Source organism: Hydractinia symbiolongicarpus, chromosome 8, assembly GCF_029227915.1.
Source record: "Hydractinia symbiolongicarpus strain clone_291-10 chromosome 8, HSymV2.1, whole genome shotgun sequence".
NCBI lineage: Eukaryota > Metazoa > Cnidaria > Hydrozoa > Anthoathecata > Hydractiniidae > Hydractinia > Hydractinia symbiolongicarpus.
In genome coordinates, this window is record NC_079882.1 from 20,704,836 (window position 1) to 20,724,294 (window position 19,459).

The following is a 19,459-nucleotide window of genomic DNA, read 5'->3' on the forward strand; positions in this document are numbered from 1 at the left end:
CAGCATAAGGATATTTTCAGCAATCTCTTTAATAACAGCCGTATTTTGTCTGTCTCTGCGCGGACCCTCTGCTTAGTCAGAAAATCTCACTACGGAAACAGGAATATCAAATGCGATATATTTTTATCCATTTTGTTGTGACAGGCTAATTTGAAGGGCGAGCGAACCCGTGGATTTTCCACGGGCTAACGACTAGTTATTACTATCACATTTTGAATGACATTGTACCTATTTAACTGCAATATAAATAAACTTATTGAGGCGCCAATTAAATAAAAATATGACAAGTCCTTTTAAAACTGTAAAAATCAGATTAAAACTTCCTGGCTGTGGTAGAGCGTTCGCCTTCAATGAGAAAGGTCTTGGTTTCAAGCCTCGACCAAGTCTTTCCAGAGACTATACAAGTGTGAATCGATTCTTTCTGCTCAACGTTCAGAACGAGAATAGGATTGATATTTTACGCGGTTGTCTAATTTAGCGGTTGTTGCGCTCGCACGCCTTCCGTATCTCAAATAGGAGCTTTAAATGCAGTAGGACCCCCTTCAAAAGACTCTCTTTGATAACTGTTCCTATAGAAGCTGAAGAGGCTGGGTAAATAATCTCTTTAATAATAGCCGTATTTTGTCTGTCTGTCCGCGAAACCCGCGTGCAGTAACGGAAACACGAAATTTTTAAAATGCGCACAAAAAACCAAATGCGATATATTTTTGTCCACTTTGTTCCGTCGGGTAAATTTAAAGGACGGGCGACCCCGTGGATTTTTTCCCAGGCTAACGACTAGTCTCTTTAATAGTAGCCGTCGTCTGTCTGTGTGTCCGCGAAAGCGGCGTCCCGTAACAACGGAAACATGAAATTTTTAAAATGCGCACGAATATCAAATGCGATATATTTTTATCCACTTTGTTGCGACGGGTAAATTTAAAGGACGAGCAAACGCGACAGGTGACCTCGTGGATTTTTCCACGGACTAACGACTAGCCTCTTCAATAATAGCCGTATTTTGTCTGTCTGTCCGCGAAAACCGCGTCCTGTTACAGAAACACGAAATGCGATATATAAAGGACGGGCGACCCCGTGGATTTTTCCACGGGTTTAAAGGCACGAGTTTTGGATTTTTGGCTAGGAACGAAAGATTTGCTGGCTAGCTAGCCATCTATAGCCTTACTTATTACTGTTCTGACCCAATTACGGACACCGGCCCAACTTTGGACGCGGGACTGGCCCGTCAAAAGACGGGTCGGTGCGTTCACAATCGGGATGGCCCATCTATTGACGGGCCCGGCCCAACTTTGGACAAATGTATGCAAACACGTCTTAAGTTGGTACAGGCCCAACTATTGACGAAGGAATCTCTTGCTTTTAAAAGTCGTATCATCAGATGGGACAGACTCAACTGTACTCAAATGGGATCTTAGGACTCTGCCGATACTGCTTAAGAAAATTGGTGATACTGATCACATAAAATATAAATTAACTTATAATATTTCTTTAAATCAATTTCATAATCTTTCTGTTTCTTGAATTTATAACAAAATATTTCAATCATGGATGCCCCAGCCGAAACGATTTCCGCTCTCAAGTTACATAATAGGTCAAGTTGCAATAATTCCATCAAAGATTATATTGAAAATTAAACATAGCAAAATAGCTTAAACAACAGCTTAGCTATAGCTGTATACCTTCGAATATATATAATATAAAATTACACTGAGATAGCTAAATGTTATATTTTGATATCTGTGTAATAATTATTTGACTAGTCATTAAGCACACAAACATCTCCAATTATTCAACAAGAAAGTCTTTAACTGCTTTTTAAAATGCATTCGCAGATATGGTCTTGCACGAGTTGCCAAGTAGTGTTGCTTTTGCTACCCACAACAATCTTGAAATGCATAACTCGATTTAATCTCAGCTAGCCATATACAACAATACCTCGGAAAAAGTTGCAGCATTTCATTTTTTTGGAGTTAGTTTACGTTAAATAAAAGGTCTTGAAGTATGCAAACATCTTTTAACGCCATGCTGCAAGTTGGTCTTCCTGTTCTGCCCGGTTAAAGAACATACATTGGCCTGATTAAGTACGGCAGCTTGCTCCAGTTAAGAACAGGGCAGAAAATACATAAGCAGGGCAACATAATCAGGACAGGCCGGCTTATTACTCAAAAAATATTATTTAGCACTTATAAAAGGAACATAATGAGGGCAGGCCAGTTTATATACGACAGTGTAATATTATTTCTCACTTATTATAGAACGAACATAATCGGGGAGGGCGGCTTATGTATGACAGTCAAATATTATTCGAGACTTATAGAACAAATATAATCAATGCCCACCGCTTTTATATCATTTGTCGTCACTTCCGACAAGCAAATAGCCCTAGTAGCAGCTGTTGTTGTTCTCAAATGAAACGAAATTTCGTGGCAAATACTAAATTTTGGGATTTGCAAGTTTAATAACTTTTCACCAAACTTAATTCCTGCAAAAAGAATAATTTAGGTTCCGTGAAATTTAGTTACTTCAAAGTATATTATGTTGAAATGTATTTACTACAAGAGTAGTTTATACTAAGAATTACATCGATACTTTTTTCTTTCGCCATGTCTAGTTTTTAGGAGTGTTCTATCTTCCAAACAATGTTTAATTCACAAAAGTTCGAAGAAAATGACAATCATAGCCTGCCTGGCCAGCCATTATATCAGCGTTCATAATCCGGTCACCACGACATAACCAGTGCAAAAAAACATAATCGGACCATGCGTACATAATCCGGCTGTCCCGGTTGAAAACAGGCCGTTTTCGCAATCCGAGTCGAAAGATGGGCCACCGTGTCCAAAGATGGTCCGTCCCGTCTTAAGACAGGCCGTGTTCTAAGTTGGGTCAGAATATTACTGTTCTGTATGCTATAAGAGCAGGTTATCCTAGCTAATTTATTTTTATGTTCAGGATGTAGCCATTTACCTAGCTATTTGGCTAAAAAGTGAGAGTATAAAAATGCAGTTTGGCTACAACAATATCCTTAAGCAATGATTCTTATGCTAAATGCTTTTAGCTAGCTAGCTAGATAGCTACATCTCTTATTATTTTCCTGAAAACTTTTTCTGCACATAAAATGGATGAGCAATTGTTTTAGTTGGAGGGGTAAAGACAGGCTGTTCCCTGTGCTTTCATTTTTTCGTTTTTGTAAAAGGGTATTACAGCTGTTCAACTCTGTTTAACTGTACTAAGCGGTTAGTCCAGTGTTAACAACAGACTGTTTTTTTTGCAAAAAGGTAGTTATGCATATGCGCATCTCCAAGCTGTTTACTAAGGGATCAGCACACTGACAGTTAATTTTTAAACTTTCTCGGGAATCACGGCTGTACGAATGTGCAACACTGTTTACTTGGACTAACCGGTCAGCCCGGTGTTAGCAATGAACTTTTTCTTGTGTTTTTATTTAAAAAGAGTCTGCGAGAAAGTTTTTTTTGAAAGTGTATTATCCCTATACGCCTGTGCAACACTGTTTAACTGTACTAAGCGCTCAGCTCGGTGTCATGATTCATTTTTTAACTTTCACAAAAACTTATTCAACAAAATCTATATAATCGCTAAGTGTGTCTGTCTGTGTGTCTGTGACAGGCAAAGTGTATGTGTTCATTTTCCATTGATGTTGCCGAAAAATGCATGTCTAATATGCTAAATTTTCTGACGTTACGGCGCGACGTCAATAACACTACTTTAAACTCAATATCCTATATTAAATTAATGAAGCCATTACAGTGCATCTAAAACTTTGAGGGCAAATAACTTGGAAACGAGGTGGTGACGTCAATGATTTTTCACCGTGTGGGTAACTAGAGACCACCTAGGACCAATTTGGATGATTTTCCCAAACCTATGTCCTAGAATCCGTTTCAGAATGCATGGGTTGCTGACGTCATCAAAATTATATGACGCTTATTTTTCAATTTTATCCTGCCTCAGTGGATTTTTCCACGGGTTTTATCGAGTGGTAAAATAATATTGACTGATTGTTTTGCTATGGTGGGGTATCAACGGTTTGTGCACTTTGTTTTTATTTTAGCTATAGTTGCAGGAAAGTTATTTTTTGAGAAATACGTTTTAGTCGCAACACTATAATTTATAACATACTTCATATCTGTACTAAAGCCCTCCATCTGTGAGTGCTCACTTCCGGCTCACGCCTTGACTTGTGGCTTACTCCCGTTGTTTTGAACCCGGCTAGTCTCTTTAATAATGGCCGTATTTTGTCTGTGTTTCCGCAAAAGCCACGCCCAGTAATGGAAACACGAAATTTTTAAAATGCGCACCAATACCAAATGCGATATATTTTTGTCCACTTTGCTGCAACGGGTTAATTTAAAGGATGGGCGACCCCATGGATTTTTCCACTGGCTAACTTCTATATTATAATACCCGTATATGTCTTTCCAAGCAGTATCTTTACGATGCTCAAAACAGCATTCCAGGCGCATTCCAGGTAACTATGGTTAGTTGATACCACTAAAGAAGTTTAAAAGGTGATCTTCTGCAAATTTGAATAAAGATTATTTGCTAAAAACATTATTTTATTTGAAATTTGAAATAAGCCTTTTAAAACGTTGCTAATGATAACAAAAAATAAATGCAGCTTCAATAAACATCTCTTTCTCCACCGTAGACATTAAACGCATTTGGAAATGATTTAGTGAGTTAAACTTTAACGTACAAGCACGTAATTGAAGAACAAAACAATCCTAATACCAGTTTCCACGGAAACTGGTATTGGTATTGTGTATGTAATCCATACAATTGAAATTAAAAAAAGGTTGACACAAAACACTTTCAGACATGACGCTAACAGCAATCAGAATGGGCATTATATTCAGTAACTATTTATGTCAGATAGTTTCGTTGCAAGAATATTTGAATTGATATTAGCACTATTACTCATGAAAAATTCATCTGAAAACAAAGAAACTGACCAGATATGTGTACAAGAGAGAGACTTTTGTGTTGTGTTCCATATCTTCTAGTAATTCCTTTAGTCATCAATGTTTGCGAAGGCAGAGTAGTATTTGACATTAACAAGGAAAAAACACGCAGCTTAAAACGTACAGAAGATGCTAGCTTAGCTGCAGTCGTGCCGAAATTACCATTTCCAGTATTTGGGAACAATGTTAACAGATTTTACGTAAGTCTTTATGTGTTGCGTTATTTGTTTTTGTAACATTCAGTCAAACATTGATTTCACGCTATTAACACAGGGATAAGAGAGTCGGCTGGAGTTTTGAGCAGGAAATAAACTGCCCTACACAATGACTTCCTAGTGTTAATTTCTAATTCATAAAATTTAAAATGAACGATGTCCGTCACGGTCAAATAAATTTCATGCTTTGAATAATGATTATCAGCAATAATTTCTATTATTTCGTTTATATTTTTCAGGAGATCAGCATAAGGATATTTTCAGCAATCTCTTTAATAACAGCCGTATTTTGTCTGTCTCTGCGCGGACCCTCTGCTGAGTCAGAAAATCTCACTACGGAAACAGGAATATCAAATGCGATATATTTTTATCCATTTTGTTGTGACAGGCTAATTTGAAGGGCGAGCGAACCCGTGGATTTTCCACGGGCTAACGACTAGTTATTACTATCACATTTTGAATGACATTGTACCTATTTAACTGCAATATAAATAAACTTATTGAGGCGCCAATTAAATAAAAATATGACAAGTCCTTTTAAAACTGTAAAAATCAGATTAAAACTTCCTGGCTGTGGTAGAGCGTTCGCCTTCAATGAGAAATGTCTTGGTTTCAAGCCTCGACCAAGTCTTTCCAGAGACTATACAAGTGTGAATCGATTCTTTCTGCTCAACGTTCAGAACGAGAATAGGATTGATATTTTACGCGGTTGTCTAATTTAGCGGTTGTTGCGCTTGCACGCCTTCCGTATCTCAAATAGGAGCTTTAAATGCAGTAGGACCCCCTTCAAAAGACTCTCTTTGATAACTGTACCTATAGAAGCTGAAGAGGCTGGGTAAATAATCTCTTTAATAATAGCCGTATTTTGTCTGTCTGTCAGCGAAACCCGCGTGCAGTAACGGAAACACGAAATTTTTAAAATGCGCACAAAAAAACCAAATGCGATATATTTTTGTCCACTTTGTTGCGTCGGGTAAATTTAAAGGACGGGCAAACGCGACGGGCGACCTCGTGGATTTTTCCACGGACTAACGACTAGCCTCTTCAATAATAGCCGTATTTTGTCTGTCTGTCCGCGAAAACCGCGTCCTGTTACAGAAACACGAAATGCGATATATAAAGGACGGGCGACCCCGTGGATTTTTCCACGGGTTTAAAGGCACGAGTTTTGGATTTTTGGCTAGGAACGAAAGATTTGCTGGCTAGCTAGCCATCTATAGCCTTACTTATTACTGTTCTGACCCAATTACGGACACCGGCCCAACTTTGGACGCGGGACTGGCCCGTCAAAAGACGGGTCGGTGCGTTCACAATCGGGATGGCCCATCTATTGACGGGCCCGGCCCAACTTTGGACAAATGTATGCAAACACGTCTTAAGTTGGTACAGGCCCAACTATTGACGAAGGAATCTCTTGCTTTTAAAAGTCGTATCATCAGATGGGACAGACTCAACTGTACTCAAATGGGATCTTAGGACTCTGCCGATACTGCTTAAGAAAAATGGTGATACTGATCACATAAAATATAAATTAACTTATAATATTTCTTTAAATCAATTTCATAATCTTTCTGTTTCTTGAATTTATAACAAAATATTTCAATCATGGATGCCCCAGCCGAAACGATTTCCACTCTCAAGTTACATAATAGGTCAAGTTGCAATAATTCCATCAAAGATTATATTGAAAATTAAACATAGCAAAATAGCTTAAACAACAGCTTAGCTATAGCTGTATACCTTCGAATATATATAATATAAAATTACACTGAGATAGCTAAATGTTATATTTTGATATCTGTGTAATAATTATTTGACTAGTCATTGAGCACACAAACATCTCCAATCATTCAACAAGAAAGTCTTTAACTGCTTTTTAAAATGCATTCGCAGATATGGTCTTGCACGAGTTGCCAAGTAGTGTTGCTTTTGCTACCCACAACAATCTTGAAATGCATAACTCGATTTAATCTCAGCTAGCCATATACAACAATACCTCGGCAAAAGTTGCAGCATTTCATTTTTTTGGAGTTAGTTTACGTTAAATAAAAGGTCTTGAAGTATGCAAACATCTTTTAACGCCATGCTGCAAGTTGGTCCTCCTGTTCTGCCCGGTTAAAGAACATACATTGGCCTGATTAAGTACGGCAGCTTGCTCCAGTTAAGAACAGGGCAGAAAATACATAAGCAGGGCAACATAATCAGGACAGGCCGGCTTATTACTCAAAAAGTATTATTTAGCACTTATAAAAGGAACATAATGAGGGCAGGCCAGTTTATATACGACAGTGTAATATTATTTCTCACTTATTATAGAACGAACATAATCGGGGAAGGCCGGCTTATGTATGACAGTCAAATATTATTCGAGACTTATAGAACAAATATAATCAATGCCCACCGCTTTTATATCATTTGTCGTCACTTCCGACAAGCAAATAGCCCTAGTAGCAGCTGTTGTTGTTCTCAAATGAAACGAAATTTCGTGGCAAATACTAAATTTTGGGATTTGCAAGTTTAATAACTTTTCACCAAACTTAATTCCTGCAAAAAGAATAATTTAGGTTCCGTGAAATTTAGTTACTTCAAAGTATATTATGTTGAAATGTATTTACTACAAGAGTAGTTTATACTAAGAATTACATCGATACTTTTTTCTTTCGCCATGTCTAGTTTTTAGGAGTGTTCTATCTTCCAAACAATGTTTAATTCACAAAAGTTCGAAGAAAATGACAATCATAGCCTGCCTGGCCAGCCATTATATCAGCGTTCATAATCCGGTCACCACGACATAACCAGTGCAAAAAAACATAATCGGACCATGCGTACATAATCCGGCTGTCCCGGTTGAAAACAGGCCGTTTTCGCAATCCGAGTCGAAAGATGGGCCACCGTGTCCAAAGATGGTCCGTCCCGTCTTAAGACAGGCCGTGTTCTAAGTTGGGTCAGAATATTACTGTTCTGTATGCTATAAGAGCAGGTTATCCTAGCTAATTTATTTTTATGTTCAGGATGTAGCCATTTACCTAGCTATTTGGCTAAAAAGTGAGAGTATAAAAATGCAGTTTGGCTACAACAATATCCTTAAGCAATGATTCTTATGCTAAATGCTTTTAACTAGCTAGCTAGATAGCTACATCTCTTATTATTTTCCTGAAAACTTTTTCTGCACATAAAATGGATGAGCAATTGTTTTAGTTGGAGGGAGGGGTAAAGACAGGCTGTTCCCTGTGCTTTCATTTTTTCGTTTTTGTAAAAGGGTATTACAGCTGTTCAACTCTGTTTAACTGTACTAAGCGGTTAGTCCAGTGTTAACAACAGACTGTTTTTTTTGCAAAAAGGTAGTTATGCATATGCGCATCTCCAAGCTGTTTACCTTTACTAAGGGATCAGCACACTGACAGTTAATTTTTAAACTTTCTTGGGAATCACGGCTGTACGAATGTGCAACACTGTTTACTTGGACTAACCGGTCAGCCCGGTGTTAGCAATGAACTTTTTCTTGTGTTTTTATTTAAAAAGAGTCTGCGAGAAAGTTTTTTTTGAAAGTGTATTATCCCTATACGCCTGTGCAACACTGTTTAACTGTACTAAGCGCTCAGCTCGGTGTCATGATTCATTTTTTAACTTTCACAAAAACTTATTCAACAAAATCTATATAATCGCTAAGTGTGTCTGTCTGTGTGTCTGTGACAGGCAAAGTGTATGTGTTCATTTTCCATTGATGTTGCCGAAAAATGCATGTCTAATATGCTAAATTTTCTGACGTTACGGCGCGACGTCAATAACACTACTTTAAACTCAATATCCTATATTAAATTAATGAAGCCATTACAGTGCATCTAAAACTTTGAGGGCAAATAACTTGGAAACGAGGTGGTGACGTCAATGATTTTTCACCGTGTGGGTAACTAGAGACCACCTAGGACCAATTTGGATGATTTTCCCAAACCTATGTCCTAGAATCCGTTTCAGAATGCATGGGTTGCTGACGTCATCAAAATTATATGACGCTTATTTTTCAATTTTATCCTGCCTCAGTGGATTTTTCCACGGGTTTTATCGAGTGGTAAAATAATATTGACTGATTGTTTTGCTATGGTGGGGTATCAACGGTTTGTGGACTTTGTTTTTAATTTAGCTATAGTTGCAGGAAAGTTATTTTTTGAGAAATACGTTTTAGTCGCAACACTATAATTTATAACATACTTCATATCTGTACTAAAGCCCTCCATCTGTGAGTGCTCACTTCCGGCTCACGCCTTGACTTGTGGCTTACTCCCGTTGTTTTGAACCCGGCTAGTCTCTTTAATAATGGCCGTATTTTGTCTGTGTTTCCGCGAAAGCCACGCCCAGTAATGGAAACACGAAATTTTTAAAATGCGCACCAATACCAAATGCGATATATTTTTGTCCACTTTGCTGCAACGGGTTAATTTAAAGGATGGGCGACCCCATGGATTTTTCCACTGGCTAACTTCTATATTATAGTACCCGTATATGTCTTTCCGTCTGCAAAACGGTACCGCAAGTAGCGAGGGACACATAATGTATGAAAAAAACGGGTGAACCCGTGGATTTTTCCACGGGCAAACTGACTAGTAGTATTAATAATACTATTAATAAGATTTACTAAATCTCGGAGTGATTAAAAATCAGCTACCAGAATTCATTAAGAGTATGTGATAAACCTATTACTCATGTTGAGTACACTGTCTATATTTTTTAAACTGTGGAATAAAATTGTATAAAGGTATATACTTCAGGAAAGCCAGATAAATTTTGCATCAAAAAGTGATATTTTTATCACAGAATAGTAAACTTGGTAGATGTAGAAATTATCGAACACCTTTTTTTAAGTAGCTGACTTATGAGTACAAGCATTTAAAGCAAACCACATACAAATGTTAAGACAAGACAGCTAATTTCAAAGTTCACCACCACAAGTAATTACGTGATTCACACATTTTGAATTTGTCGAAATTCACTTGTCAATGTTAGTGGACAGAGGATTGGCCAATTTGGTTAAGTTCGATCCCTTGACACTAATTGTTGCTGTTAATTTATACTTTAAATTACCAAGTTAAATTTTGTTGAAAAGAAATGACAAAAAAAAAGTTTGTTGTTTTATATTTTCTCTTTTCTCAACTTTTTCCAGTCAAAAATTTATATTTTTTATTTTAGATAAATATTCTATGAATTATAAGGGATAAAAAAATTTCCGAAATAGTATTAATTTCACCTTTTGTAAACATTAACTCCAAAGGGTAACCTAGAGCTAGTTATGCATTGTCCCAGAAAGTTTTCAGACATATCTCTCAGTTTAGAACGTCGGGTTTCATTACTTTCCACGCCCCTAATGCAAGCCAACCTGCAGATACAAGTGGAATTCATCTATCATATATTACACCATTTTGGGCTGATGTTAATGAACATTGTAATGGCGATATAAAACTAAGAGAATCTTTACTGTCACAAGAATTTCAAACTGCAAGAGATGTTATAGTTAGACAGCGAGAAATCCCAAAATTTAATGCGAACTACATGCTGTTAGTGGAATGGAGAAACATGTTTCCTGGCCATTGTTATTATCCGGTAAGGATTTTTTGTTTTTTAAAAAATTTTATTCTTGTCACGTAATAAAGTAATAATCTACATGATGTGTCACAATTTTAGCTCTGTTTTTAACCTGTCTTTAGCCCTTCCAAAAATCTTAAATTTTAAATTTTAAGTAAAAGGAAATTGTAACACAAGCCGATTTTTTATATTTCTTTTTTTTTCTCTGGCAAATTATACTCCTTCTAAAAGTACTATGCGTACCTAGTAACCACATGGTTACTAGGTACACATACTTAAACAAGGAAAGTGTCTTAAAGGAGGCAGAGGAAGTTTTTAAGGATAATTTTGCTTGATTTTCAATTGATATTGTTGCTGGGAAAACGGATAAGGGCGCACTTGTCTTAGTTCCCGCTGTGCGTTCCGAATACAAATCATTAGGTTTCTGCATATTGTTCACACAATCCGCAGGCATGTGTGTTTGGTTTATCCTTTCTTAAGGGGGATTTTTACGAAGCAAATTGAACGGCGAATTCGATGGCGAATTCGCTTTTTAATTTTCACTTCAAAACAAATGAGGCGCCAAATTCATTGTTTACATTATAGTTAACCGCGCTCTGATCGGTAAAAAACTAGCAGCGAAACCTTTAGCCGCGAAAAAAGTAGAAACTGTTTCCTATTTTCAGTGAATCGAATATTTCGATGCAAAATCAAAACAAACAAAACTGTGCATGCTCAGATACAATTCGCCATCGAATTCACCTTTCAATTCGCTTCGTGAAAATCCCCCTTTGGTCTCTGAATAAAAAATGAACACATTGGTGAATATTTTACGCGGAGCCAATTCATGTGCGAGATTACATGAGAAACTAGCCGAGGCGGTGAAATTTTTTTTATAAAGCGGGTTGATATTGGTTTTAAAAAGAATGTCTTAAGATCTAGTGCTCATAATGTTGTATTTTTTATAGTGTAGTTAAGTCTAGCTTAAGATAAACGTATTTCGTATTCCTGTACAAGTTACAGGAATACGAAATACGTGGCTAGTGTTTGGAAACGAAACTTCAGGAAAGAAAAGTTGTTTAATGACGCGCCGTTTATTCATTTTAGTGCAAAAGGCACATATTTCGCTTTCTGTACAAAAGTTTGACTGATTTTTTCTGCCATTATGAGTCTTATGCCATATGTGTTGGATGTTGGATGGTTACTGACTGGTTACTTGTCATGGATTTTAATGTATGTATTTAGTCCTTATCTTAGTCTTTCCACTTATTCGGCGATTCGGTTTGAAGAAAACAATTTCAAAGATTTAAAGATTCGGTTTGACGTCATAACAATTTTTTGGAGGTGAAAAGTTTCCGTATTTTAGGTGAAGAGAGTGCAGAGCTAGACACATTTTGGAGTTTTAAACACAATGTTAGGAAGTTTGAGTAAAGATAATTTTTGGAGCAAAATCTAGATAGCTAGCTAAAGCATCATTTCCAAACATTTTTATTCTGGTTACTTTCATTAGCTAAAATGCTCCATTTTCAGTACAGCACTTTTCCTTGATCGGGTGAGTCTCCCCCGATCGGAGGTAATCACCCAATCGGGGGAGTGGACAAAAGTGCGGGTCAATTTTGTTTATATGAACAAGGTAGATAACACTAGGTTGAGGATGGCTAGTGTAAATGTTGGTACTCTGAGAGGTAGAGCAGGCGAAGTAGTTGAAATGTTAGAACGTAGATCTGTTGATATGTGTTGTGTTCAGGAAGTCAGGTGGAGAGGAGCTTCAGTGAGATTTGTGGAAGGTAGGAGATTAAGGTATAAGCTTTTTTGGATTGGTAATAGTGATGGATATGGAGGAGTTGGCATATTCGTTGCAGAGAAGTGGGTAGAAAAAGTAATAGATGTTATGCGTGTTAATAGTCGTATTATAGTGATAAAGTTTTGACAGGTAATAGGATTGTCACTTTTCTGTCAGTTTATGCTCCACAGTGTGGACTCAGTGAGGAAGATAAAGATAAGTTTTATGATGAGTTAATAGCAGTCACATCAAAGTTTGGAGACACTGAACTTGTCATGGTGGGCGGTGACTTTAATGGTCATGTTGGGATGTCATCTGAAGGTTATAGAGGTGTGCATGGAGGCTATGGATTTGGGAGCCGAAATAAGGACGGGGAGAGTTTGCTTGAGTTTGGAATGGCAACGGACATGGTGGTTTGCAACACATCATTCAGTAAGAGACAGAGTAAGCTGATAACATATGAGTTAGGTGGCTGTGACAGATAGATTACTTCCTGGTTAGAAAGTCAGACAAGAAAGTGGTGAAGGACGTGAAAGTTATATCGGGGGAAGAGTGTGTTTCCCAGCATAGGTTGCTGGTTTGTGATATTATCTTGAAGAGTGTTAAAGAAGCCAAGGGAAAGTACAGGCCTCGTCGTAAAGTCTGGATGCTGAAGGAAGAGATTGTAGCGAGACAAATTAGTTAATGGTGAATTGTTTCAAGGGCAAGGGTGATGCATTAGAAAGAGGTAACTATAGAGGTTTGAAGTTGGTTGATCAAGTAATGAAAGTTATTAAAAGATTGATTGATAAGTTACTTAGAGAAAGAATTGATATAGATAAGATGCAATTTGGTTTTGTTCCAAGGCGTCGCACTACAGATGTAATATTTTTACTCAGACAGCTTCAGGAAAAGTATTTAGGAAAGAAAAAGAATCTCTATTTTGCCTTTGTAGATTTAGGGAAAGCTTTTGATAGAGTGCCACGTAAAGTTATTTGGTGGACTATGAGAAAATTAGGTGTGGATGAGTGGCTAGTTATGATGGTACAGTCTATGTACAGCAATGATAGAAGTCGTGTCAGGATTAACAGTTTGTTCTAGTCTTAGAAGCGCTGTTGATGGAGTTCAGAGCAGGTTGTCCATGGAAGTTATTGTATGCAGATGATTTGTTCCTCATAGCAGAGTTGATGGAAGAATTAGTTGAAAAGTTTGAGGAGTGGAAGAAAGGACTAAAAGGGAAAGGGCTAAGGGTGAACACAGCAAAGTCTAAATTCATTATTAGTAGCATTGCAGCCAAGTGTGACCTTGTAGTTGGAAAGTGGCCTTGTGGAGTTTGCAGGAAAGGGGTTGGTAGTAACTCAATTTTTTGTCAGACTTGCAAGCATTGGGTACATAAGAAGTGCAGTAGTATTGGTGGAAGATTAAGAGCTGACATTCAGTTTGTATGTAAGCGTTGCAAAGGTGAGATTATAGAGAATGAAGTATTTCCAGCTTCAGTGATGTACAACAGTGGCTCTTTAGAGGTAGTTGAGAACTTCTGTTACTTAGGTGATATGTTGGGCAGTGAAGGGGGTGTAGGAAGAAGTGTTACTTGCAGGATAGGTTCTGCTTGGAAAAAGTTCAGAGAGTTACTTCCTTTGTTGACTAGCAGAGTCTTGTCAATTGAGTTAAAAGGTCAGTTGTATGAGGCCTGTATAAGAAGTTTTTATGTTGTACAGTAGTGAGACATGGGCAGTGAAGCAGGAAGATCTTGACCGTTTAGAAAGGGCATATGAGAATGGTTAGGTTGAAGTGTAATGCCAGTCTGAGAGACAGAAAGAGTTCAGATGAGCTAAGAAGCAGGCTAAGTATCTGTAGAATTAAAGATGCTATCCAGATAAGAAAATTGAATTGGCTGGGGCACTTGGAAAGAATGGCGCAAAGCCCAGAGGCAGACTTGGCAGGAGGTTATAAGGACAGCCTTGATACAGAGGAAGTTGAGTTTATTTCTAACACAGTCTAGATCAGATTGGAAGAGGGTCATTAATATACCCCGTCCAACCCATGCTAGCATGGAAAACGGACGTTAAGCCGAGAATGATGATGAATGATAATGAACTCACGTGCGTATCTCGTGGCGATTCACCAATTAAAAAAAATTCAGCATGCCGTTCTGGCGCTAATAATCTTTATTTACGTTGGATCAACAACATGGTCTAATACTATTTGTTTCTTGCTAACATGTAGGAATGATTTTATTATTTTGATGTCTTGAAGCAAGCAAGGGTTAGCTAGCTTGTGAATAATTGAGTCTTTTATTATATATATACTTGTACAGATGACAGAGCTACTGCATACTTACAGGATATACCAAAACAGCTATCTAGACAACATTAATATGTAGCTACTCTTAGCTAGCTTATGTGACAAATTAGGCTAGCCAAAGCAAAAACACTAATGTAAATATATATTCGTGAAAGAAATAATGATTGATACCCTATAGCGCAAGCTAGCTAAAGAAATAAGAAACATATTATTGGTGTAATGGCTTCACATATATAAATAAACTCTGAGCAGGCGAACCCATTTGTAATGTAGAAAGATAGGCCAAAACTTTTGTGAAATATGCCGTAACATTGATTGGGGGAGAGTTGCTTGATTGACTGATTACATGCTCCAAAGCGCCACTCACGGTTATTAAAAAGATAGCGTCCGCCGCCGACTCGCGTGATTACCCCCGATCAGGGAAAAGTGCCCTACTGATTTTCACATTTTTTAGCAATCTTTCCCCTACGAACTAGGTTTGTTTTTACCCAGCATAATTTAAAAAAACGGATTTGTCAATGTGATGTGTCAATTAAGCAAAATGTGAATGATCACTACAGCAACAAAGCTGAACTGGATCGTGGAATAGCTAGCTAGCTATAGCTAAATTAGGTGCATTTGGAAATTCATTCTGCGAACTTTGATTCCATTTTTTATTCCATATCATTCCATTTCTAAAGTTTTTACCAGTGTTGCTAATGATTTTGTATCTCCATTATAATGATACAATCATCTTAAAATTTGTCATTTCAGATGATTCTTCACCCCAAAAGTCTTGACATCAATGAAATATAATTGTAAACACAAGATTTCACTTTATTATAAACAACAACATCATTGGTTACATCACAAATTTATCTCCAATGAAGTCCAGCATTTTGCATTTGTTAATGTTGTTGAGATTTTTCAAATCGAAAAGAAATAAGTTGTGTATGAGCTTTTATATTATTATGTATATGTAGAGCCTAAATTATATTTCACATTTGAAAAAAAACACATCACAGAATTAACCCTATTATACCTGGGGGGGCACAAAGTGCCCGCGGCCTTTTTGACTAGGCATATCTTTAGATAAACATGTGATTAATTGCTAAAATTTTGTGACTATTCCTAACTTTTATTATTGCTTCTGATGAAAAAAAAAATTTTTGGAAAAATTTTGTACTTTTCTGGGTATATTGCTTTTTTTGGACGGAGGTAAATTTTTTTGAAATTTGAAAACCGTTGACATTCATGTAAGAATGTTATAAGATGTTGTATTGGGTATATAATTATTTATTACATGTATGTTGGTTACTAAGTGGTAACCAAGGTGTTGCTAAGGTGATATATGGTTACTATGGACAAAAAACAGACCAGATTTAAAGGAAATATCGATCCAGCAAATTGATGTCATTTCGGATCCCAATGACGTCATTATATTATTTTCCTTACCTCGATTATCTTTAAATGTCCTGTTCTACATATGCCAAGTTTAATGACATGAGAATCAATATTTCTGGTAGAACGGGTCTTTTTATCTTTATCGTTAAAATAAGAATTATTTTTGCCGAAATGACGCATTTTTTATCTCATTGACGTCATTAAAATTACTTTTTTCATGTGAAACGCATATTTGGGCATTCATTCCACAAATCTACCAAGAATCAAGGCCATATCATTAGTAACACGCGAGAAATTAAAACGTACTGAAAAATTGGGGAAATGACCAATTTTCACATGTGTGACGTTATTTCTCTATGACGTCTTCAAATTACTTTTTTTACATGGATTGAGTTTGTACTAAGACATTCTCCAATTGAGCCAAGTTTCATCACTTAAGCACAAGTGGTTCAGGATTTATGGCCCGCGGGCACTTTGTGCCCCCCCAGGGTTAGAAGGGCTAAAAAAGCTCAGTTATAATAGGGTTAAGATGTAAATCACAAAATTAGGACGTTTTAGCTAACCGGGAAAAATATCCACTTTGTTAACTGCCTCTTTTCAAAGTTATTTTATGGAATAAAAACCACGAGGGTGCCAATAAGCCGCACACACTGTAAAAAGTGCAGGCGTTTTCTGGCAAGTTCGGCGTTTTGCAAAAATTTAGGTATTCGCCTGAAAAAACCCACATAGAACCGAACAATGCCTGAACAAAAAAAAAAAGATTCACCACACATTATTTAAAAAAGTATTAAAGTTAAATGAACTATGTGGTGCTTAAAAGAACTGTTTTATCGTTTTTAATAAGATTTACTTGATTAAACTTTATTAACTTCTTTCTCTTCAAGTGCATGCTTGTCTGTCGTCCGCCATGTTTATGTTACAAGGTGTTACATTTCAGGAATGCTCCGGGCGAGTTTAGGCGTGTTGGGGAAAGTGCGGGTGATTTAGGTGGACAATCGTCAATTTAATTAGAAAAGTCGCCCGCGCTCGCCCTTATATATGCAGGTGTTTGCGGCTTATCGGCACCCTCATTATAAACCATGAAGTTATGTGGCCAGATGAGTCGAGATGGTAGAGGACAGATATTTTTTTCACTTGTAAAAAATGCAATAAATATAAGAAAGAAAAAGAATGTGGTTGCCTATTATATTTTATGTATATATATTAACTATTTACATAATATTGTTATAGAGATTTATGAGAATAGCTGTCAGCTCCATTTTCTCAGTTTTACTGTTTATTGTTGTAATAATAAATACCACAATTTTTGAGGATTGAAGTTCGAAGTTCAAAGTACATGTACTTTTTTTCCTGATGTAACTTCTATTCCGATATGTTTGTGAAGATTTTTGAGAAACACATCCAGGCTGGTACTTTTTATAAAGCCCCTTGTCTTTCATAAGTGATATTTTTTTCTCGTTTGCAAATTTGTTAATTAAAATTGTAGTAAAATGATGTGCTCGTGGTACATACAGGACTTGTCTATTGGATTTTACAGGAATCAATTTTCCGCATACCCAGTGTTGTATCTTTGTTTTTATTATATAAATACTTATATATATATAGTTATTGTGTATTCCTTTGTTATTCATGGTTTTTGAAAACAATTTATAAAAAGAAAATAAATAAAAAATATTACTTTAATATTATTTTATAGTAAAAGTTCTTTATATAGAGTGTTTTTTTATCAACATCACTCTTTGTATGCAAGTACTGCTGCTACCCCTTATAATAGAACATTTCCACAAAAGCATAGATAGTTGAAAACCTTCTTGTTTCAACTGACAGAAGGTCAGAATAGCCTTCTGGCAGTTGTGAGTGTTTAAGCCATCCCACTTTCTTGCATAGGCAGATTTTAACCATGTTCTAATTGATTTATAAGGATTTAATTGTGTGTTCAAACCAACATGTTTCTTGTTAACTCTTGGTATAAACCACTCTTTTATTGCTTCTATCAAAAATTTTAAATCTCCATCTGTTTAGCGCACTCAATTTCAAGCTGCATTAGTCACTGATGGCTGCGCCTCTTACGTCATATTTAGTACTAGTCCCATACGGCTGGGAATAGAAGAAACCACTATTGTGAGTATCTTTTATCGTTTTGTCAATGAAATATTATTTGCTATTATTATTTTACTAGTCGATAAAGCCTGTGAAGAAATCCACTTAAGCAGGAGGACAATAAAAAATACGTTGTTTTAGATTTTTGCTGACGTCAGCAGTGGAGATACAAAAAAAATGGCGAAATTTGGTTTATTCATTGGCTTTAATGTGTAAGGGTTTAAAAGCTAATTAAAATAATGTATAGGATTGTGTGTTTTTAATGAACGCCTAAGGCGATATAAGGGTTTAAAACTTTTGCTGACGTCAGCAAAGACCTGTGAAAGTACACAATAAAATTTGATTTAAAAATTTGTATTCCTCTTGGAGCACTCATCAAGATAATGTATAAGATCATGTATCTTTGACAAACGGTTGCGGAGATATCAATCAACATGCCTAAACCGCTCTTCCTTTCGTTGCAGTTATATAATAGTAAAGAAAAGGGCATTATGAAAAACTCTGCAGTTACATGTTTCTGTATGAGTTATTTTCACTAATCTGATTTTTATTAATCCGATTTTTTATTATAAATGAAAAAGTGATCGCTGAATACCGGAGGTCTTCCATATGTTAAATATAGTTACACAAATATATCTTTACCACTGAAATATAGAGTTAGGCAAAAGGCTTATGTTTTTATCAAATAATTTTGCAATGCTATAAGCTGTGTTTTTATTTCCAATCTTTCACAACAAATTATTCTTTAAAATAAAAATTCTGGATGACTGCTTAAACTAGATAGTCTAATGAAGTATTGCCATAACCGCTCTACAGCGTAGACCGATAACCAAGCGTACAACGTGGATTGGCAGTAATGCTTGTTTGCACTAAAGTGTTCAATCTGATGTTCTACGATGGGTCATCCAGCTAGTCTTCTATAATAATACCTGATGTCCGTCTGCCACACGAAATAGTGGTGCACTCCGCTTTACAAATACGAAAAAAATTTTCTCTTGTTCTTTTTTTAGAATTATTATTTCTTTATATATCTTCACAAAAAAAAGAACTAAAATTTAGTGAGTCTTTTTGCTTGCATGACCACACAACGTTCTTCCTAAATCAATGTTTTTTCATAGAGGGACAGAAACTGAAAACCTGAATTTTTATATAGGTCCTTT

At 36.4% G+C, this 19,459-nt stretch overlaps 1 protein-coding gene across 3 annotated transcripts in view; it reads left to right on the forward strand.

Annotated features, from left to right (window-relative positions):
• Window positions 1-4,906: 4,906 nt before the first annotated feature.
• The window catches only part of LOC130654504 (SCO-spondin-like), a 51,515-nt gene continuing 36,962 nt past the window's right edge, over window positions 4,907-19,459 (forward strand). Inside the window, exons 1-3 of one of the 3 annotated variants that reach the window (XM_057457099.1) lie at window positions 4,907-5,179; window positions 10,517-10,789; window positions 18,222-18,320. In XM_057457099.1, the coding sequence (XP_057313082.1) occupies window positions 4,976-5,179; window positions 10,517-10,789; window positions 18,222-18,320 (576 nt within the window). In that variant the 5' untranslated portion in view covers window positions 4,907-4,975. Of the gene's footprint in view, window positions 5,180-8,132; window positions 8,175-10,516; window positions 10,790-18,221; window positions 18,321-19,459 lie in introns of those variants that run through there. The other 2 variants (XM_057457098.1, XM_057457100.1) reach the window with 2 other exon arrangements.